At 46.7% G+C, this 21,543-nt stretch overlaps 1 protein-coding gene across 2 annotated transcripts in view; it reads left to right on the top strand.

Moving 5' to 3' along the window:
• The first annotated feature begins 8,985 nt into the window (after positions 1-8,985).
• The window catches only part of DENND11 (DENN domain containing 11), a 42,248-nt gene continuing 29,690 nt past the window's right edge, over positions 8,986-21,543 (top strand). For both annotated transcript variants that reach the window (XM_044388789.3, XM_026512347.4), the window contains exon 1: positions 8,986-9,253. In XM_044388789.3, the coding sequence (XP_044244724.2) occupies positions 8,986-9,253 (268 nt within the window). The remainder of the gene's footprint in view (positions 9,254-21,543) is intronic.

The following is a 21,543-nucleotide window of genomic DNA, read 5'->3' as shown; positions in this document are numbered from 1 at the left end:
TTTGAGAGTCTGTGGCTCCAAGGAAGGACACGCTGGCCTCATTGTTCCCTCGGGAAGGAAGGAAAATTGTAAAAGAAAAAAATAAGTGAACAAGCCAAAGCGAAGCTCTAGCACATTATTTATTGAAGACTGAATTAAGACTGAGTCATTCCAGACTCCGAAAAATACTGGTGTTGGATTATGGTATATTTGATGAGACTGCCCCACTGGGACCCATTGGGAGGTCTGGTTTCCCAAGCAAAAAAGGGACATTTTTCCTCTGAGGCTTTCTGGGAAGCTGACAGGCTCCAGGACAGGAAGCAAAGACTTGAAGAGGGCTAAGGCTGCAAGCAACATTCTGGGCCTCAGACTGTTGGGCCTGGACTCTGAAGACCAGAGACAAACCTGAGGGAACTCCAGGGTGGTGGAGGGGAACGTTGGCCTTGGTCACCAGAATGTGCCCTTGGGAGGCAACAGTGCAGCTGTCAGCGTTCTCAGACTAGGGCCTGTGGGCCTCGCGGACTCAGCGAGGAATCCTCTCCAGGTCACTGAGGAAACCAGAGGACTAGACAGTATCTCTGAGGTCCCTGCCCACCCCAGCCCCATATTCTTCCTTGTCCTTATCTAAGTGTCTCATCACAACCAGAAGTGTTGCTTCCTCCCCGCAGAGGGAAGTTTGCAGGAACTTAGAGAAAAGCAGACTATGTTCATCAGCAACAGACATTTGCCAGCTCCCAGGACAAATCCACCAGCAGCCAGGACAGGTGTGGCCCCCTTGGCAGCACAGCGTCTCAGGTGCTCCTGACTCCCTAACAGCCCAGGAGCCTTGAAGGGGACCTTCTCTTGACCTCCTCCCTCCACTCCCAAGACAGAGCGCACAGAAGCAGACACCTGTCGCTCGCTGTGAATCCAGTGATAATCATATAAATCATTAACAAGACTTTATATTTGGCCACCACGTTTCTCGTGCCCAAGCGCTTACACAGCTGTAGCTACTGAGTAGCATTGACAGAAGAACGGAATTCCAAGGAAAGATTATGGGCTGCGTAAGATAAAACCTGCAGGTCATTTGAAAGCCTCATTAATTCTTTTCTTCCTGTTTTGCTTTTTCCTGTGGAAATATTCAAACATACCAAAAGTAGAGAAAATACAGTATAATGAGTCTCCATGTATCAGTAATGTAGCTTCAAAAATTATGGACAGCTGTAAAATCTTGTTTTGTTTATATCTGCAATTTTGATGCGGGGGATGGGTACTGGAGGTTTTTTCTAAAGCAAATCACTGATAGCATGTCCTTTTACTCATGAAGACTTTAGTGTCATTAGTAAAAATCCTCAGAGTCATCTATTCTCATCTATAAGTCTACCTGATGAATAAATCAGATTCTAACAAACTGCTTCTTCTCTTGCCAAGATGTCCCATTTGCTAAGACTAGAAGATGTCTGTCAAAATGGCTGTTACAATAGAGACACACTGCTTGTCCACTCACGAGATGTAGTATTCTTCTTAGCACAAGAACAGACTGCTAATGTGACATCCCAATCATTTAGAGACCATTGATGTACTGCCCATATTTTAAGGAGCAGATAGTTTAAAACTATGGTCTAGACTCATTAGTCTGCTGATCTGTTCCCTATTACCCGCAGTTGGGAAAGTTTATGTGGCACTTGGCCATTCCCAAATTCTCCAAAATTAGAGCAAATGGTTTGCCTATGCGACCTGGTCCAAGGCCATCCCCAGCCACAGAGATGAGATCTCTGTGTCTCTCTGTTTCTCTCCCCCCCCCCCCTCTCTCACACACACACACACACACACGCACGTCATTGCCCTCATGGGAAGAGATTCGTAGGAATGGCAAAGAGCTGGATCTGTTGTGCCTCAATCTTGACTCCCTGCCTCTCTGCTCCCAGGGCTGGGGCTTAAGAAGTCACTGGTAACTTGGTCAAACATTGCCAGCCATTTCTTCATGCTTCCGATCCAATTATAAGATCCCCATGCTGAAGTTTTACCTTCCTAAAACAAAACAAAGCGAACACCTAATGATTTGGTAGAAGTGTGATAAGAATTACAGCTCTTCCACAGAGTATAACCACCAGAAACTCTAAAGACAGAAACTGTCAAAAGAAGCTGTCCCTGAGGAGGGAGCAGGGTCTGGGGGGAGGGTTGGAGGAGAAGGAAATTGCTGCTCACTGTATGTCCTGTGTGTAATTTGATTAATCTTTGCCATGGAGATCTACTTATTAAAATGCTAGAATAATATCTAAAAATTTAAATGAAAATTATATATATGTATAATAATTATTATTATTATTTTAAACTGGTCCATAAACTGCTTGAATCACTCTGCTCACTCCTCTGCATCTCCCGATCTCTAAAGTCTGGAGGTCCCCGGGCTCAGTCTCCCCAGCTTTTCCCTGTGCACACTCACTTCTTGGACTAGCATGCAGCCCGCAGCTGGAAACCCTCTGTAACCCAGGGACCGCTGAGTGGACATCTGCATCCCAGACCTCACTCCTGAACTTCAGGTCTGCCGCTGCCTGATGCAGCCTCCCTCTGGATGTTCAACAGTCATCTCGACCTTAACAGGGCCTAACCCAAGCTCCCGACAGCTCCTACCAAACCTGCTCCTCCCACAGTTGTCTCGTTTCTCTGTAAATGGAAACATGCCAAACATCTGTAAGTCATCACTGACTGCTCTCTCGGCCACCCTGTATGCAGTCGAGGAGAAATCCTTTCAGTTCCCCTGACCTCCTAACGGCATCCCCGGCTTTCCTGCTGGCCTCCCCGCAGTCCGTTCTGCACACAGTAGCCACGGGGGCCTTCCGAAAGGCTCCTGCACACGCCTTGTCAAGGGCCTCCCGTTTCACTCAGAATATGCAGCCAGCCCCTGTTGCGAGGCCCACGGGGCCAGAAGACCCACCCCACACCCTGGCTGGCTCCGGTGTCCTCACTGTTCCTCCAGGCGCCAAAATCTTCCCTGACCTGTCTCACTCAGCCTCTCGCTTCCTCCAGGCACCTGTTCAACGTCATTTATCAGAGAGGCTTCCTGGACAACCCCTAGAGGGCCCGTCAGTCACCCTTTCGCTGACCTCTCAGCCTGTTTGACGTCGCTTCACAGCACTTATTACATCACATGTACACATTTCATGGCACATTTTATTTTTATTTTTTTTTAATGGTTCATTTTATTTATTTTTTTTAAAGATTATTTATTTATTTATTTGACAGAGATAGAGACAGCCAGTGAGAGAGGGAACACAAGCAGGGGGAGTGGGAGAGGAAGAAGCAGGCTCATAGAGGAGGAGCCTGACGTGGGGCTCGAACCCGGAACGCCAGGATCACACCCTGAGCCGAAGGCAGACGCTTTAACCGCTGTGCCACCCAGGCGCCCCTAATGGTTCATTTTAAACATTGTGTCTCCCCATCCCACCCCCAGTACAATCTAACTTCCGTGAGGACAGGGGCTGAACTCTGGCGTGCTGCTCCATTTCCATTCCCAGGAACAGGGTGTGGTGCACAGGAGGTGCTGGGAGTGAAGGCGCCCGCTCTGCATTCTGGGTATCCTCCTGATGGGCGCCTCCGCGCAATCAATACCTTATAGGTTTCAAATTGTAAGTTTTCAACTCCAATGCAAATTCCAGAGGCCTAAAAGGGAGGAATGTGTTAGTTTTATTGTTTTATTTATTTATTTATCTATTTATCTATTTATTTATTTATTTTACAGATTTTATATATTTATTTGACAGTGAGAGAGAGAGAGCACAAGCAGGGGGAGCGGCAAAGAGAGGGAGAAGCGGACCTTCTGCTGAGCAGAGAGCCTGATGTGGGGCTGATCCCAGGACCCTGGGATCATGACCTGAGCCAAAGGCCGACACTTAACCAACTGAGCCACCCAGACACCCTAATTTAATTTTTTAAAAGACTTTATTTATTTATTTATTTATTTATTTATTTATTTATTTAAAAGAGAGAGAGAGAGAGAGAGAGAGTGGGAGGAGGGATAGAGGGAGAGTAGGTTCCATACCTAGCATGGAGCCCGGCTTGAGGCTTGATCTCATGACCCTGAGATCATGACCCCAGCCGAAACCAAGAGTCAGAGGCTCAACCAACTGAGCCACTCAGGTGCCCTGATTTTAAATAACTTAGTAATTCTGACTACATATTCATTTTATTAATCCCTAAGCATTTCTGCCTCAAACTGAGCTCAGCCTCTATGGTGCATGATTTACCGTGCTTTCAGCTTGGGTCAAACCAACAAGTTCCGCAGCACAGATGATCTGGGAGGAGTGGAAGAAAATAGCACAGGTGGGCCCGTGTTACAGCTAATACGGTCTAATGTATGCAATAGATGTTAGGAAGGCAGGAGTCAGAAAGAGATCAGATTTCCCAGGATGTCTCTGGATGCCCAGAGCTTTCGGTCATCAGGATATGTGGGACTTCAGTTCACGAGACAGTTAAGGGTAGAGATATTCCTTAGACCATTAGGAAGATTATTTTTTTATCCCTTTTATTCCCATTCTTAATTTCACCCCTGCTATGCCTCAGCTTGTTTGACAGTCTGGACTTCTGTCTGGACCACTGATATTTGCCTTGGTCAACTGTGTGGCTTAATCATGGAGGCAGTGTAATCTGTTCCTTAGCTGGTTGGAAGACTAGTCCTCAAAGAGAATAAAATGGCTTAGTTACATATAGATATTGGTTCTTCTCCAGTAAATATGTAGTTCTCATGCAGTTTGAATGAAAAAGCTCACAGGTTTTTGTTTTTGTTTTTGTTTGAAACTGGATAAAATTATTTTAAATAATTTTCACATGGAAAAATTATTGTCAAAGAAATAGTTGAAGATTTTTTAAGAGTAATAGGAGATTACCTCTTCTAGAAATAAAAACTTACAAAACTTCTAAGAATAAACACATCAATGGTGAAGAATACATAAATTAGTAAAGATCAGGAATTCAATATTGTCATTTAAAGGGGAATTATAAGTCATAGGAATTGAAAGACTTAATAGTGGTATAGCAATTATTGGTTAACAAATTCAATAAAAATTTTAGAGTCTCACTTCATTATCACATTAGCAATATAAACATTGATTAGATTAAGAGACCAAATGTGGAAAACCAATGTGTAAATAACTAAAAGAATAAAAATGAATGTTGATCCAACTTCTGGGTGGGGACCAAATTTCTAAATGTCAGATCAGCGTAAGAAATCACAAAAAGAATTGATAAGTTTGACAACATAAGGTTTAGAACTTCTAAATTTCATAAAGCAATTAAGCAGCATTGAAACCATACAATAAATCGGAAATAGGATTAACAAAAATTATTCCAGACAAAAGATTAACATTCTTATTGTATAAAGAACTCATGTAAATTGATAACAAGAGCATGAAGACCCCAGCAGATAAGCAAGCAGAAGGCATCATGGGCAGACAGACCAACCACAAATCACCAATACAGATTTTGAAACCATGATTAGATTCAGTCACAAAATGTTCACTTAAAAACAAAATGCCATGTTCATCTGACAAATTGGCAAAAAATGTTTTAAACAGCAATATCTAACTGGGACAAGAGTGATACGAAATTGATGCCCTTATACACCAGTGAATCAACAATTTGGCAAGATTATCAAAAACCTTAAAAACCGACTATATTTCAACACAGTATTGCCCCCTCTGGCACTCTGTCATAAATCAAAAACCCGAATAGCCGATTACACTTGCCCTGTCTGTCACCCCTCCTTCTAGATTTCATTCCTTGCCTGATAGCTGCCTTCCCTGCTAGGCTCTAAGCCTGATAAGAAGGGATGTCTGCCTTCTTCGTAGCTGCCCCAGTACTGTGTGTAGGGCTTGGCATATAATAGGTAGTGTTAGTTCAGAGTGAAATTTGGCCAACACTTTAGGCATAACAAAAAGAGGAAGGTCTTGCTCGTCCAACAAGGAGAGAGTGGTTAAGAAAATTTTCAAACATACATACGATGACAACCATTAAAACGATGCATATAAGAAGTTCCTAATAGGATGGGAAAATGTTCACAGTCTGATGCTATGGAAAAAAAGAATACAAAACTGATATATGGTATGATTTCAGCATAAACAGAGAAAACTTTTAATTATATCATTTATTTTAAGATATAGCATTATTTTTACATGCCACTAAGAATTTTAAAATGCCCCAGACGAGGAGTCTGGCATGGTAGTTCATATGCAGCTGTGGCAAATAAACCCCCCCCACGGAGAGGGCCGGGCAGGGAAACTTGCTCATCTCCACTCCGTCATTGGCTGGAGGGAAGGAAAACATCTCGCCCAAGAATTTGAACTATAAGCCAGTGTTTGCGCTCGCTTGCATTTTGAATTCCCACTACCAAAGAACCCCATGCAGAGAATTTAACTCAAAGGAGTCTCGGGTTGGTGGTGCCTCCGGATGGCTGACAAAAGCAAACACAAATCTCCTCTGTGAGAACTCGACCTCGGTGGGGGGGCAGCAATTATGAGTCACCATAGCGATGTTAGCAAATGAAAAGATGTGCCCTAGAATGGGTGACATAGGATAAGCAAAATCTTAACAGTGGCCAACGCAGTGGTGAGATTAAAGATCAAAATTACTTTTATATAATGTATTTTATATACATTACATTTTTATATATTATAGATATATTTATATAATGTAGATATTTTTTGAAGATATTATTTCTTTGAGAGAGAGAGAGAGAGCACGGGGTAGGGATTTGGAGGGGGGAAGGACAGAGGGAGAAGGAGAGGGAGAAGCAGACTCTCCGCTGAACAGGGAGCCTGATGCAGGGCTCTATCCCAGGACTCTGGGATCATGACCTGAGCCAAAGGCAGACGCTTAACCGACTGAGCCACCAGGCACCCCTAGATATGTTTTATATAATGTATTTTATATAATGCAGATATATTCACTATTTGGGAACATAAAATAATTTTAAAATTTAGATATATGGGGTTCTAGGGGAACTCATTCTAAAATACACCATCCTAGGGTCTCTGAATGTGACTGCCCTGCATTTCCTCTTGCCCTTCACACTCCTTTCCCACCAGAGCTATTCTAATAGCTCATTTTAATTTGTTTCTTTCCTATCATTTTGTGAAATTCAGTAGACCCAGAGAAGGTAAATCTGATGGTCATGTATAGAGCCTCTTTCAGACTGTGAATGTGTTAAGAGGCCTGTCATCACCATCATTAAATTTTTTGAGCACCTGTTATGTGCAAGACAGTGGGTTAAGCCTGGCAGGAGGAGCCAGTGGTACAGAGGTGTGAGTCTCTACTTTTATTCACCTGCTTAGTTGACAAATGTCTGTTGTGCACCTGTTATGCGAGGCTCTAGGAATCTGATGATAGACATGGTGGCTGGTGGGCTAGAACACATACATAAACAAAGACTGGGAAAGGCTCTAGGTTTAAGGTTGGGACATTTGAGTCCTCTGTTTACATAGCCAATTATATATAGAACATATGTATAGGATGAATATATATAGAATAGAGACTATGAATTTATTTCTTGGTACATACACAGTTTGAAGGTATTAAACTAGAGGGTTCAGAGTGGAGTTCACACAAAAGGTCAGGAAGAAGAAGCCCTCAGGGGAGAAAGAGACAAGTCACAACCGAAACAGATGGCTTTGGAAATTGACTGAGGATTTTCTAGGAACCCCCACTTTTATATTTAGAAATATCATTTTGAATGCCTCAACCCCTGAGTGTATCTGGTGGCTAAGTAATCACAGGAGGTGGGAATAATAGGAACAGCCATTAAAATAAGAAAGCATGAAGCGAGGACAGAGACTTGTTCAGACATCAGATTCACCCAAGGTTCAGGAAGGCCCAGCAGTCTGCTTGCTTTCAGAAAGACCCAGTGGATTTATGCCGGGGGTGTCCCCTGAGGGGTGTTGATGAAGCTTCGCACCCTAGTGCCAGCGATACAATGATGACACAATTTACCCCCTCTTCCCTAGGAGATAATCAATGACTGCCCAGGGCGGCTGCTTCCAGGCCAGAATCTACGACATAATAATCTTTTTTTTTTTTTAAGATTTTATTTATTTATTTGACAGAGACAGCCAGTGAGAGAGGGAACACAAGCAGGGGGAGTGGGAGAGGAAGAAGCAGGCTCCTAGCGGAGGAGCCTGATGTGGGGCTGGATCCAAGAACGCTGGGATCACGCCCTGAGCCCAAGGCAGATACTCAACGACTGGGCCACCCAGGCGCCCCAATAACAATCTAAGCAGCATCTAGCCTAGAGAAGGGGGGCTGCTTTCATCGTTTCTCTATTTAGCCCAACCTCCCCCCTCCCAACCCCAAGGGCAGGTAGGTGACCATCCACAACCCTTTGGGGAGACTTAGTCCCCGAAACAGATGAGCCCGGGGCAGGGTCCAGGGAAGGCCAGGGCAGGGCACCCTGCAGCGCGTTCAAGGGCACAGCGGACTGGATTAGAGATGCAACTACTTCAGGCCAAACACCAAAGCCCACAGCTCCAGAGGGCGGGGCCAAAGTCCAAATAACATCGGAACAGCGGTGGCGGCCTCTTCGGCTTCACTTCCCAGTCCAGCGCTAGTTTCAGCCACACTTCCAGGATTATGTAACACATTTCTGTCACGGTCCATATGACCAGGGGAACCACAGAAATAATGATGGCGTATAAAAATTCGCGCTGGTACCGTTATCCGACGGGATCCTAGGTGAGAAGGCCCCTCAGCCCCGCGCAGGTGGACGGAGCCAGGTGGATGCGCGTCCATGCCACCGGACGTTTCCTGTACGCGGGCATACACATGCATCCGTGAGGCCAAACCCGGCGCGCAGGTCGGCCAAGCCGGTGGGGAGGACGCCTTCTCCCGCTGGATCGGAGCGCCCACTGGCGCGGGCGGGGCGGCGCGGGGCAGGTGCGGCCTCGGGCGGTGCGGCGGCCCGGCCCGGCGAGGGGAGTGCCCGCAGCCCGCCCCTGCGCCCGCCCCTCGCAGCCCGCGGCTCCTCCTCGCTTCGCCATGGTGGAGCGGGGAGACGCGGCGCCGCTGCTGCGCTGGGCCGAGGGCCCCGCCGTCTCCCCGCCGCAGGCCCCGGAGCTGCAGGCTGGAGGCCGGGGCTGGGGCAGCGGCGGGGGCGGCCGGTCGGTCGCGGAGCCGCCCAGGAGGCGGGAGACCGAGGAGCTGGGCGCCGCTGAGGTGCTGCTGCAGCCCGGGCGCCTGGAGCTGGGCGACGTGGAGGAGGACCAAGTGGTGGCCGTGTTCGTGGTCACCTTCGATCCCCGCTCGGGTGAGAGCCGCTCCGGGAGGGTGGGCAGAGGGTCGCCCACCCCCGGGCTTTGGGGGCGGCGGGGGGAGGGGCTCGCTGCGCGCGCACCCGCACCCACACACCTGCACCCCCACCCGGCCGCCGGGCTCCCTCGGAGCGAACAGAGTGCCCCCGCGAGGTCTGGACGCGGGACGCGGGGCTTTGTTCCCTGCGCCCTCCGAACCCCTCTCTTTCCCGTCCCGCGGCCTCCCGGCAGAGCCGCAGTCCGCGCCGCCGTCCCCACAGCCTTGTTTGCACTTCTCCAATACTGGAGGACCCCGTTTGCGGCCACGGGCGCGCTGGCTTTTGTTTTCTTGCTTGGCTGAAAGGTTTTTTTTTCCCATCAAGAGCAGAAACGCCCCCCAGGTGAACTCCTGAAACGGCGTGTACTGAGCTTCCAGGTTCTCTGCTTCCCCGCCCTCGCTCCCCATCACTCCCCGCACGGTAACTTTCCAAGCGGCCAAGTTCACTTGCTCTGACAGCATCATTTGGAGGAATTAGTGCAGGGAGCGTTAAGGGATGGGACTGAGGGATTAAGCTGGAGACGGATTAAAGGAGAAGCCTCCTCAAGTAGACTCTTTCTGGTTTATTTGGAGAATTAAAGGGTTACCTAAAACAATCTTGGGCTTGGCCACTCAGGACGGAAGAGTCCACGTGAACGGTAAGAGACTTCATGGGGGGGCTCAGAAGGGAGTAAATACGATCTCGGAAAGCCTCAGGTGGTCGGTGAGGGGCCTCGAGCCCCAGCGCATCTGCTCTCAGCTCTGAAGGAAGGAAGGCTGGTAGTCCTAGTTCTGGGGTTTTAGGAAACCCAGGGATTTCTTTCGGACCTTGACTCCCCAACGGAGCCCTGGAATGTGGAGTGCCTGTTAGTGAAGGGAAAGATCCGCTTCCTCCTGGTCCTCCAAGGAGGTGTTCTGAAGACCCAGATGGGCTGCCACGGGGTGCAAGGAGGAAGGGTTGCGATCTTCAGAGGGCAGAAGACACAGTTTGCAGGCCGGGTCACCTAACTAGAGCCAGGAATTATAAACCGGCAAGACTCAGAAACAGTGCCAACAGGTGGAGGGACTAGGCCTTTCTGACTCCTGTCTGTTCCTTGGCCCTGTGGCTCCCAAACTTTTTTGACCGCAGCCCACTGTTGGAAATTAATTTCACATCACAGTCAGTGCACTCACACACGTAATTGAAGTTTCTTGAGATAGTACTAACCCCTTCTACACGTAGTACGTACTGATATTTTCTTTCTTTTTTTTTTTTTTAATACCTGCTGGTCGACTGGTGTGATTGGGACTCCAAGATACCAATAATTTGAAAAATTACTCTTGACCAAAGTAATCCGTATTGCTAGACAAAAACAGACAACTTGTAACTAATAATATTCCTTAGGCCCTATCCCATCATCTACAGGTAAATAGATGCAGGCGTGAGACTCATTCTGGGAAACACTGAAGGAGAACTAGAAGAAACAGCAAGCGAACACAACGGTCTAATTCAGCAGTTGTAGTTCAGGCTGCAGAGGGTAGGGAGGGGGAGGAGAAAAGAAAAATCCTGCATTAACCGCAGATGGAGTTGATAAAATGGAAGAGCACAGCAGAGCCGGGACCCTCCTGCTGCTTTGTCGGTCCCAGCTGTGACCATCTTTTGGCCGGGTTTGTGTATATGGAATATTTGTGTGTATGTGTGATGGTGTAATGCACATACACACAAGGGTGGGTCTATGGAACGGTCTTCAAATTAAGGTTAGTGTGGAAAGAAGGGATTGTAACTGATACTTGGACACTGCAGGCATCAGTGGTGTTTCATGTCATCGTGGTCGTCACTCTAATTGGATCATCGTTTGTGCCTAGTTCAACCATGAGCAAGCAGACCAAGAATGAGTAAGTAATTTGGAAATATTAACTAGCCAATCCACACTTGACTTTAAGTCCAATTGTCTGAACCTCTGTCCCCCAGCTTTTTGTCATTACTGACCGGGGAGTGGAAAGGAAGGGAAGGAGCAGGGGGGAGAGGGCAGGGGAGAGAATGTGTGTTTCACTTTGGTTGGTGGTTTTTTGTTTTTGGAAAGGTGCTGTTCCCTGCCCATTAACTTCTCTTTTGTCATCTATCGCTGTCCAGGCTGGCACTTGGCACCTTGTAAAACTACTCAGTACCTCTATAAAGTGAAAATTACATGGTGCATCTCCCAAAGTGGAAGCTGGAATGAGTACTCCTGAGGCTTCCGGATCCTCCAAGGGTAGCACCAGGACTCAGAGCTCCTGAGCTGTCCCTTGTGTGATAGGTGAGGAAGTCCTGGTCTGGAGAGGTGAGATGCCAGTCGTCCATTGCCCAGTGAGCTGGAGATCACGGCACCAGGCCATGTCTCCTGGTTTTAGTTCAGTGTCCTCTGGACTCTGCTGCCGACGCAGAACTGCCGTGTGTTTCTACTTAATCCTGGTCCACCAAGAGTGGCCGGGTGGCTCAGTGGGCTAGGGCGTAGTGCTAGTAACACTGGTCCCCCAAGACTTTCGCCCTTCCTTAACCTGTGATACCGAAAATAGTAAAGCAAATACGGACTTCTTTGCAAAAATCAGAACATATCACGTGGGAGACATTGTCTAGACTTTCACCTGCCTGCTTACCTCTCCACTCCCCACCCCATGTTTCTTCCACCTGTGTCCTGTTTCCTTCCCTAGGAGCTCCGCCCTTCTCCCCAGATCTACCCAGTCATTTACTGCCCCGCCCATGGCAATTTCGTTCAGCTCCCCACCTGGCATATGTTAACGGTTGGCCCCCGTGCACACAAGAGGGTGCGAGGCCATGTGGGAGGGGAGAATGCACACCTGTGGCGCATCTGTGGGGTGGGAGTGGTCTATGCGGTGAAAGTGGCTAAAGAGAGGGTATGAGGGAGGAGTGGGTCCTTGTTAGGGTGTGGGTGGCTGTGCACACGGGTACACATGCATCCGGCAGGAATATGCCTCGTGTTTCTGCAGACTGGTGTGTGGCAGTGAGATGCCGGTTCCTTTGTACTTCTGGATACAGGTTTTCAGTTGGGCACCTGTACAAAGAATCAGAAGAGGGTAGAGACATGAAAAATGTGATTTTCTTTGGATTCGTGGCTTGAAAATTATGCTGGTCAGATCTACAAATGACGTGAGGACTAGGGACTTTGGGTTCAAGTGAACTAGAGGCTTGTGCGCCGCGAGCACGCTCTCTCTCTCTCTCTCTGTCATTCAGTCTCTCCGTGGAGCGGGGAGCCCTTGGGATGGCGGTGCTGGCCATCTGGGCTACAAAGCTGCTATTGAAACCAGGCCCAGATGCTAACTCTGCAAGCCAGGTGGGAGAGGTTGGGCAGCCAGGATCTTGTTTTTGCATTGTGTTCAACCCAGGATTCACGCCCGGATTTTCAATTTGTATTTTGTTCTTTGAGTTTCTAGTAAAATTTTCTTACTTTTTTCTGCCCACTTGTGTGTGGGCCTGCGGCAGATAAGGCTTTGGACTCCATGTCTGACACCAGTGAATTACTGGACTGTTTCTTGAGAAGAGATCCACTTTAAAATGCTACACCCCCCCCCCCAACACACACACCGAGTTCTTAAGTGGGGAGCCTGGGGGGAATTCCTATGTATTGTGTGTTTGAGTTGGGCCACTGAGGGGGGCCCTGGGGAAGGCTGAGAGGAGGAGGGCTGAGGTTTTAAGAATCTCTTTTTTTCCTTTGTTCTTCCTGATGAGGGACGAATTACTCCCACCTGTTCCTCCCTCAACTGCTAGCCACTGCCTAAATCACACCTCAACACCTGTTTAATTTCGTCTCAATGCCCCTGTTTATATCCGATGAGTGTATTTATTTAAGATCACTCGCACTGATTCTAATCTCCATACATTCTCCGTGAAGTCCACAGGATGCAAGCATTTGCTTTTACACGTGCAGACGAGGGGACACAGCAGATTCGGGCTAGGTGCGCTGTCCTAGGCACAGCTTGGAGCACTGCCCAGGTCTCCTGATTCTTGCAGATAGTAAGTGGCTCCAGCCACGCCTGGAGAAGTGACAAAGTAGAATCAGAATAGAAGGTTTGGAACATAATTTTGAGACGCCAAGAGCAGTCCTGAGAATAGCCAGCTCCAAGGGCAAAGCAAGGGCCGGTTCTGCGAGTCAACCAGGAGGTCCTTGGAGTGATTAACGGTGCCACATCCTTTCTCGGTAGCTCCCTCAGATGTCGGTGGTTCACTTCATTAGTCCCACATTGGCAGAATCTTCCCCCGCTACTGGTGATTCACCTGCTTGTGGTTTTCGGGGAGAAGTCCGTCTGTGGCCATCTGCTGTGAATTCTGTGTCTTCCCTTAAAAGAGAGCGTAAAGCAGAAGTGGGAGCCATCACGCCCACCAGTTACGGGGTGGCCGCTGTGGCCGGGAGCTGGACTAGGGGTTTCAGGGACCTGGCCTCTGATCCTTCCAACACTGCTCGTCACTGTCACGGTGAGAAAAGCAGATGCCCTGAGCCCATTAAGTCACTGAAGTTATGGAGCAGAGAGGGCAGAGCCCAGTGGCGAGCAGGGTCTCCAGGGCCTGCCCTCCCTCCGCACACCGCTGCCCAGGGTAACATGATACAGGGCCGGTGAAATGCAACCGTTTTTCCACCTAAAATTAATGCATTGGAGTTCAGCCATGAACGGCCTAGGGCTGACTTGAAATCACCAGGATTGATTTCTTCCTGCCTTAGGTTTCTTTATACTGACTCTTCCTTTGCTTGGCGCATACTCTCATCCCAGGTGGTTTAAAAACTATTTAAAACCATTTAAGACCAAAAGTCAATAGAGGCTGTTTCCTTTTCTGGTGTTTGAAGTCTTTTGGGGTTTCTTCCTTCTCTGGCATTTGGTGGCCCCCTAAGGAAGTGAGGGGAATGTGGTGTTGGGACTACAAGTACCGCTGGAGTCTTGCCTTTCTTCCGGAGACGAGATTCCTTTTTTGTTCCCGACCGGAATTAGTGGATGTGTGTATGCTGATGAGAAGAAGCTGATGGACCATGTAAAAAAAAAAAAAAAAAAAGGCATATGTTGGGGGGGGGGGAAGGGATGCAAAGCTCCGCTCTTGAGGTCAGAAGGAGCTGTAACAGGACCGTGAGCTGACATAGTCACTGCTTCTGATGTGAAGACCTCAAGAGGAAATTCTTTTTTTTTAATTTAAATTCAATTTAATTACCATATAGTGTATTATTAGTTGCAGAGGTAGAATTTAGTGATTCATCAGTTGCCTATAACACCCAGTGCTCATTACTAATGGCGTGCCCTCTCTAATGCCCATCACCCAGTTACCCCATCCCCCCACCCCCCTCCTCTCCAGCAACCCTCAGTTCGTTTCCTAGAGTTAAGAGTCTCTTAGGGTTTGCCTCCCTCTCTGGTTTTGTCTTATTTTTCCCTCCCTTCTCCCCGTGTTCAAGAGGAAATTCTTGATTGGGAACCACCCAACGGGAGGGAGGAGGAGGAAGGAAAGTCACGTGTTTCCCCATAGAGATCATTTTGATTAAGATCCTTGTTCTGTCTACTTGAAATATTTTGAGCTGAACTTTCTAGCGGGCAGCAGCCGCAGCATTGAAGTCTGCTGTCCCAGAGAAACGCCGGCTGCCCCAACCCCCTCACATGGAAGCAGAAAGAAGACGAGGCAGTCCTGGGTGCGGGAGATAGGACCGAGTGTGTCCTAGCTAGCGCAGGAGCTCGTCAACCATCAGCCCTGGGAGGCGCTGGCAGGCACACAGTGGCTGGGCTGACCTTCCGTCCACAGCCAGCCTCAGCCTTGCCCTCTGGCTTCCCCTGGGTGACTGAGCTGCCCGCCCAATAGGCTGGGAGACCAGGTGCCTTTCAACAGGGTCATATTTGCCTTTGCATGAGCCCAGCCCCTGGCATTTGCTGCCAAGTCCTGCTCTGCCAATATTTATTGAATAGCTGGCTGGATGTACCCAATGCACTTGGCCCCATGTGGCCCTTCCCTATAAGTTGTCTTTGCAGCTAGAGGCAAGGCTGGGCCTCGAGGTGGGTCCACGGGTGGCCAAGAGGAGCGGGGGAAGGAGAGAAAGTGAGGGGAAAAGGCACTTGTCAGTGTTGCCTCCTCTCTTTTTGATTGATGACCCCTCGGATGAGCCCTTTCTGTCGAATCCTTTGGGGCCCCAGCGTCCTGGCAGGGTTCCTAAAGTACAGCGAGGGTATTTGGGAAACCAGAGGGCTTGCAGTGGGAAGACCGAGCCTGGGGTGGCTAGTGTTTGGGGAGTGGGGGGGGGGGGGGAGTCGGGCATTAAATGGCTCACCACAATGATTTTATTTTTGCCAAATCACTTTCCTTTAAGCCTCTACAAGCTGTATATGTAAACTGGCTTCCAATTTTTGCAAATAGTGTAATATTTCTGTTAGGCATGACCTTTAGCCATGGTGCCTCTTTATTATGCCATTTATTGCACATTGCCTCCATTATATTTTGCTTTTGCAAAATCCTTTCTGCTTCTGTTTTTTCACATCCCTATTATTTACATTATTTCCCCAATTTGTGTCGAAATTTTTTAAACCTCAGAAAAGTTGGAGGAATAGTGCAGTGAAAACTTTGAGTCCGCCCCTAATTGTGGACAATTTCGCCATATTTGTTTTATCCTTACACAGCTCAGCTGTGATGTGAAACATGCATTCCTAAAAATCACTGTGCTATTAAAGACTTGTGGCGAAAGTCACAAGGTTTATGGAGAAGATGGGGTCAGGACATGGCACTCAGAAACTGTAGTGACAAGTTTGAAAAAAGATGGGAACTGAATACAAATGGTAGGACAATTTTACATGTGATAACTGATTAAGAAATACATAAATACTCAAGGTATGGCACTTTACTTTAAGACCTAACTTTGCATGTGAAGGTGGATGTCGGAAGGGTTGAGCTTGTGATTTATGGTGACATGGAAGCAGGGCTATGTGACCTTTGATGGACAGTAGTGACCCTGGAAATGACAGGCGCGGCTCCTAACGTGGTGAATTTGGGTAACTCGAGAGTGCTTAAGGTGTGGAGGGGGGTACGTTTTGTGTATTTCTGTGTGGCTCATTTCAGCTGGATGCAGTTCTCAGCATTCTTGTTGCGACCCTTGTGATCAAAATCATGGATCAGCAAACAGGAAATCCCCTGTGATCAAACTGTTCCCTAATGTATCAAATGCTTTGAAACAAATTCGGCCAGCATTATAGCACAACTGACTGGAGAGAGGTATGCTTATCTTTTGATGCTGAACTATTCGACAGTAAGTTCCAGGCATCATAATATTTCATTTCTGAATACTTCAGGATAAATCTCCTTAGAATAAGGCCATTTTCCTATAAAACCACAGTATCATTACCAATCCTAGGGTTATTAACCTAGGCTAATTCATCTATTTGTTTATTTTTATAATGAATACATTTAACCTTTTTTTAGACCAGTTTCCGGTTGACAGGAAAACTGAGCAGAAAGTAGGGAGGGTTCCCATACCACCTTCCCACCGTTTCCCCGTATGACCATCTAGCCTTCCTGGGGGATGTTTGTTGCAATTGATGAACCAATATTGATAAACTGTTCACTGAAGCACCTAGTCTGCATTAACGTTTACTCCTTGTGTTGTACATTCTATGGGTTTGAGAAATGCTCAGTGTTACGTATCCACCACAACAGTATCCTACTGACATAGTTTCATGGCCCTGAAAATCCTCAGTGCCACCTGTTTGTCCTTCCTTATTCACTGATCTTTTTCCTGTCTCTCCCCAGACTGTCACAGAGTTGGACTCCTACAGTATGTCGCCTTTTCAGACTGGCCTCTTTCACTGAGCAATACGCACTGAAGGTGCCTTCATGTCTTCGTGGCTTGATAGCTCGTTATTTCTGAATCGTATTTTATGGTCTTCATGTCCCACCATTTGTTTATTGATTCACCTGTTGAAGGACGCCTTGGTTGCTTCCAGTTGGGGCAGTTACAAATCAGACTGCTGTACCCATTCATGTGCAGGCTTTTGTGTGGACGTAAGCGTCCAGCCATTCAGTAACGGTGAAGAAGCGTGATTGCCTGATCGCGCGCGTGCTCAGACTGTGTTTAGTTTTGTAAGAAACTGCCGAACTGTCCTCCAAAGCAGTTGGGCCATTTCGCGTTCCCACCAGCAGCGAATGAGGCTCCCCGTTGCTGTAACCCTTGTTAGCATTTGGTGTTTTCCGTCTTTTGGATTTTGACCATTCTTTTTTTTTTTTTTTTTTTTTTTTTTAAAGATTTTATTTATTCGACAGAGATAGAGACAGCCAGCGAGAGAGGGAACACAAGCAGGGGGAATGGGAGAGGAAGAAGCAGGCTCACAGCGGAGGAGCCTGATGTGGGGCTCGATCCCGTAACGCCGGGATCACGCCTTGAGCCGAAGGCAGGCGCTTAACCGCTGTGCCACCCAGGCGCCCCTGGATTTTGACCATTCTAATAGGTGCCTAGTAGAATCTTGTTGTTTTGATTTGGAATTCCCTGGTGACATGTAATTTTGAGCATGTTTTTCTTACACTTATTTGCCATCCATATATCTTGTTTGGTGTGATGACTGTTCCTATCTCTCATTCATTTTTTATTTTTATTTTTTCAATGTGTATATATATGTATATATATATATATTTATTTTTTTTTAAGATTTTATTTTTTTAGTTTTTTATGTAATCTCTATCCCCAGTGTGGGGCTTGAACTCATGACCCTGAGATCAGGGGTTACACACACACACACACACACATATACACACACATATATACACACACACACACATACATACACATGCTTTATATATATATATATATATATACACACACACATATATATACACATACTTTTTTTTTTATACACATACTTTTTTTAAAGATTTTTTGTCCATTTTTTAAATTGGGTGTTTATCTTTTCTTAATGTTGTGTTTTCTTAATGTGTTTAGGAGTTCTTTGGGTATTTTGGATTTAAGCCTTTATCAAGTATGTTTTTACAAATATTTTCTCTATGGCGTGTTTTTATTCTCTTAATAGTGCTTTGCACAGATCAGAAGTTTTTAATTTTAATGAAGTACAACTTATCAATTTTTTCTTCATGGATTGTGCTCCTGGTGTTGTATCTAAAAACTCATTGCTGAACCCAGGGTCCCTTAGATTTTTTCCTACGTTACCTTGCAGAAGTTTTATAATTTTGTATTTTGCAATTAGGTGTACTATTCATATGGAATTAATTTTTGTGAAAGGTGTAAGGTCTGTGTCTAGATTCTTTTTTTTTTCCCCCTGCCTGTGGACTTCCATCGTTGAAAAGATTATCCTTTCTCCATTGTATTGCATTTGCTCCTTTGGCAAAGATCAGCTGACTGTATTTGCGTGGGTCTCTTTCTGGGCTCTGTGTTCTGTTCCCTTGATCCGTTTGTCTAATTTTGTCTGATCACTGTTTTGATTACTATCGCTTTTATAGTAAGTCTTGGAATTGAGTATGTCCGTTCTCCTGACTTTTTCTTCAGTCTTGTGTTGACTATTTGGAGTCTTTGGCCTTTCCATAGAAACTTCAGAATGAATTTTTTAATATCCACAAATTGGGATTTTGATTGAAATTGCATTGGCCCTATAGCATAAGGAAATGTGAAATTCCCTAGGCCCAGATTGTACTCTAATATTTCAGTTGTGTTAACGCTAATTCAGCGAGCGTCATATCAGAACTGACTGTGTACAGAGATACTTTTTTTTTTCCCAAGCCATTTGAAAGTAAATGCAGACACGATGATACTTCTAAATTCTTGAGTATAAACTTCCTAGGAAGAAGGACATTTTCTTATGACCACAATAACATTACCCCCTAGGGTGATTAACATTAATTCGTCAGTTAGCTTTTTTAAAACAAACAAAAAAAAGCCTGTCCGTGATAAAGCTGTTTTTCTTTCTTGTTTTACTATTATTTTGAATACCTATCCTGTCCCGTGCTAAGCAGTGTGCTGTGTTAGGATCTGAAGATAAACAAGCGAAGTTCCTGTCTTGAAGTCCCGTCTCCTGTGGACATAGACATCTTAGACAGTGATTATTCTGGCGTGAGGACCACAGTAGCTTCATTTCCTTTCCTTTCACTCAAGGAGTGTGTCAGCTGAGGCATCCTTCCTGCGAGATAGAGAACTATCTCCAGAGCAGTGTTCTGGAGCGGGTGCTCATTCCATAATCCGCCAGCCTGCCCCTGGTGGAACTTTCCCCTGAGGGACTTGCATCCGTCTAGAAGTTAAGAATGTCACTCCCAGGATGTCATTCCCTCCATCTGAGTCTTTGAGTTTCTGTATGATGAGGATTGGACAGGCACAGGGAGCAAGGGTGACGGCTTTGAGAACCAGGCTGAGGAATGGGGCTCTATTCTACCGGTCAGCGGTATCGAGTAACACGTGGATTTGGCCACGAATCCCAGGGACCCAAATTAACAGCGGCTTCATCAAGATAGGAGTTGATTCCTCTTTCATGCAATAGGAGATAGCTGGCCTAGGGCTGGAATGCTGGCTCAGCTCCACGGGCTCATCCGGGGACCTAGATTCGCGACGGCTTGTCACCACATCCACAGCCCAGGCAGCAGGATAGAGGAAGGGGCAGCATACTCCTTCCCTGTGAGGTGCTTCTTGGCAACTAGACCCCTCACTTCTGTCCAGATCCCACTGGCTAGAACTGACTCATGTAGCCTTACCTAGATGAAAGAAGGTACTGAGAAACACAGTTGTCATTTGGAAGGCCATGTGCCTGGCTAACTGTAGAATATTCTATTCCCTGTAAGAAAGAAAGAGTGGATACTGAGGTCAGCTTGCATCTCCTTCTATACTAGCATATTTTCTTTAAAAAAAAAAATGCCTTCTATAAAATGAGTCCCTTAGGATGCTTCTTAAAAATAGATTTATTGGGCAAAAAATTTTGGAAACATTGAGGTCTCATAGAAATTCACAATGCGCAGTAACATGTTAAAGCCTCTGAGAAGTTCTGCAGTAAAGAAATGTGTCTGTCCGGGTTTAACCTGAAATAATTTGGCTGAAATCCCTTTTTAAAAATTTTATTTTTTTGCAGAAGCCCTGTTAACATAAGCTTTGGGAAACACTGCTTTGGGAATTATTAAAGGTTTCTTAGTGTGCAGTGATGTAGACATTTTTACGTAGTTCCACTCCTAGGGATGTTGTCAACAGAAATGTGCGTATTATGTCAATCAAAGTGTAATCAAAGAAACAGAAGTACTAGGAGATGTCTGAAGGGATTTATTGCAGGAAGTTGATCTTACAGAATTGTGGGAGCTGGGCAGACAGTCTGTGTGAGGCTGCTGTCTTTCTGCCGGATGATGGAGCTTGAACTCTACTGGGTGGGCAGTTAGGGAAGAAGAGAGTACAGGTGGGAAGATGGAGAGAAGCTGGAAGTCATGAGGATGTAGAGGAACCCAGGTCAGTCGGCCTCCAGCTTTAAGGATGTGGGTGTCCCGATGAAGCTGATGCCCTTCGTGGTGGAACTAAACTCTCACCTGGCTTAGGGGTCACAGGAGGTGAAAGAGGGTCCCGGGGAGGGTGGGTCCAGCAATCACAGGCCTGCCTGCCACCCTGCCCTGCTGACCCCCAATCAGGGTGGCCTGCAAATGGGCAACAGTGCCCGTGGGCCACCTGATGCTTCTCTACCAGCCGTCTGATGTGAATAAACGATGCCTTCTGCTTCCCTTCCGCATGCCCCGTCTCACCAGGAGGCATACGAGGGAGGGAATTCTGAGCAACCTGGGGCAGCCCAGCCAGGCTGACGCATTGCAAAGCCACCACACATGTGTCACTGCTTGACAAGTGTAGGAGTTCTTACAGCGGTCTGGCTGTAATAGCTTCAAATTGGAAATAAGCTAAATGTGCATCAGCAGTTAAAGAGCGACTGTGTTACATGCGCAGGAGGGAAGGAGGAAATGAACAGACTGTTGCTTTGTGTATCAACATGAATGAATCTTGCAAAAAAGTATTGTGCAAAAGAAGACACAAAATAATACAAACTATGATTGTGTCCGTATGCATTTCAAAAGAGCCAAGCTAATTCGCGGTATTGGAGGTCAAGATAATAGTTTCCGTGGAGACAGGGTTCCTGAGGGCCACAGAGAGGCTTCGGATGCGCAGATGGTCTGCTGCTCGATCCGGGTGCCGGTTACCTGGCTCTGTGCCTGCTGGGAAATTCCCTGAACCGGATAGCTATGATTCGTGCGCTCTTCTGTACGTAGCTTCCAGGAGAAAAGTGGAGGTCAATTAAAGTTTTAACAAGTTACTGAGCCGT

This window comes from Ursus arctos, unplaced genomic scaffold (assembly GCF_023065955.2).
Source record: "Ursus arctos isolate Adak ecotype North America unplaced genomic scaffold, UrsArc2.0 scaffold_3, whole genome shotgun sequence".
Taxonomy (NCBI): domain Eukaryota; kingdom Metazoa; phylum Chordata; class Mammalia; order Carnivora; family Ursidae; genus Ursus; species Ursus arctos.
Note: the sequence above shows the minus strand (reverse complement) of the source record. Positions and strands in the feature narration are given on the sequence as shown.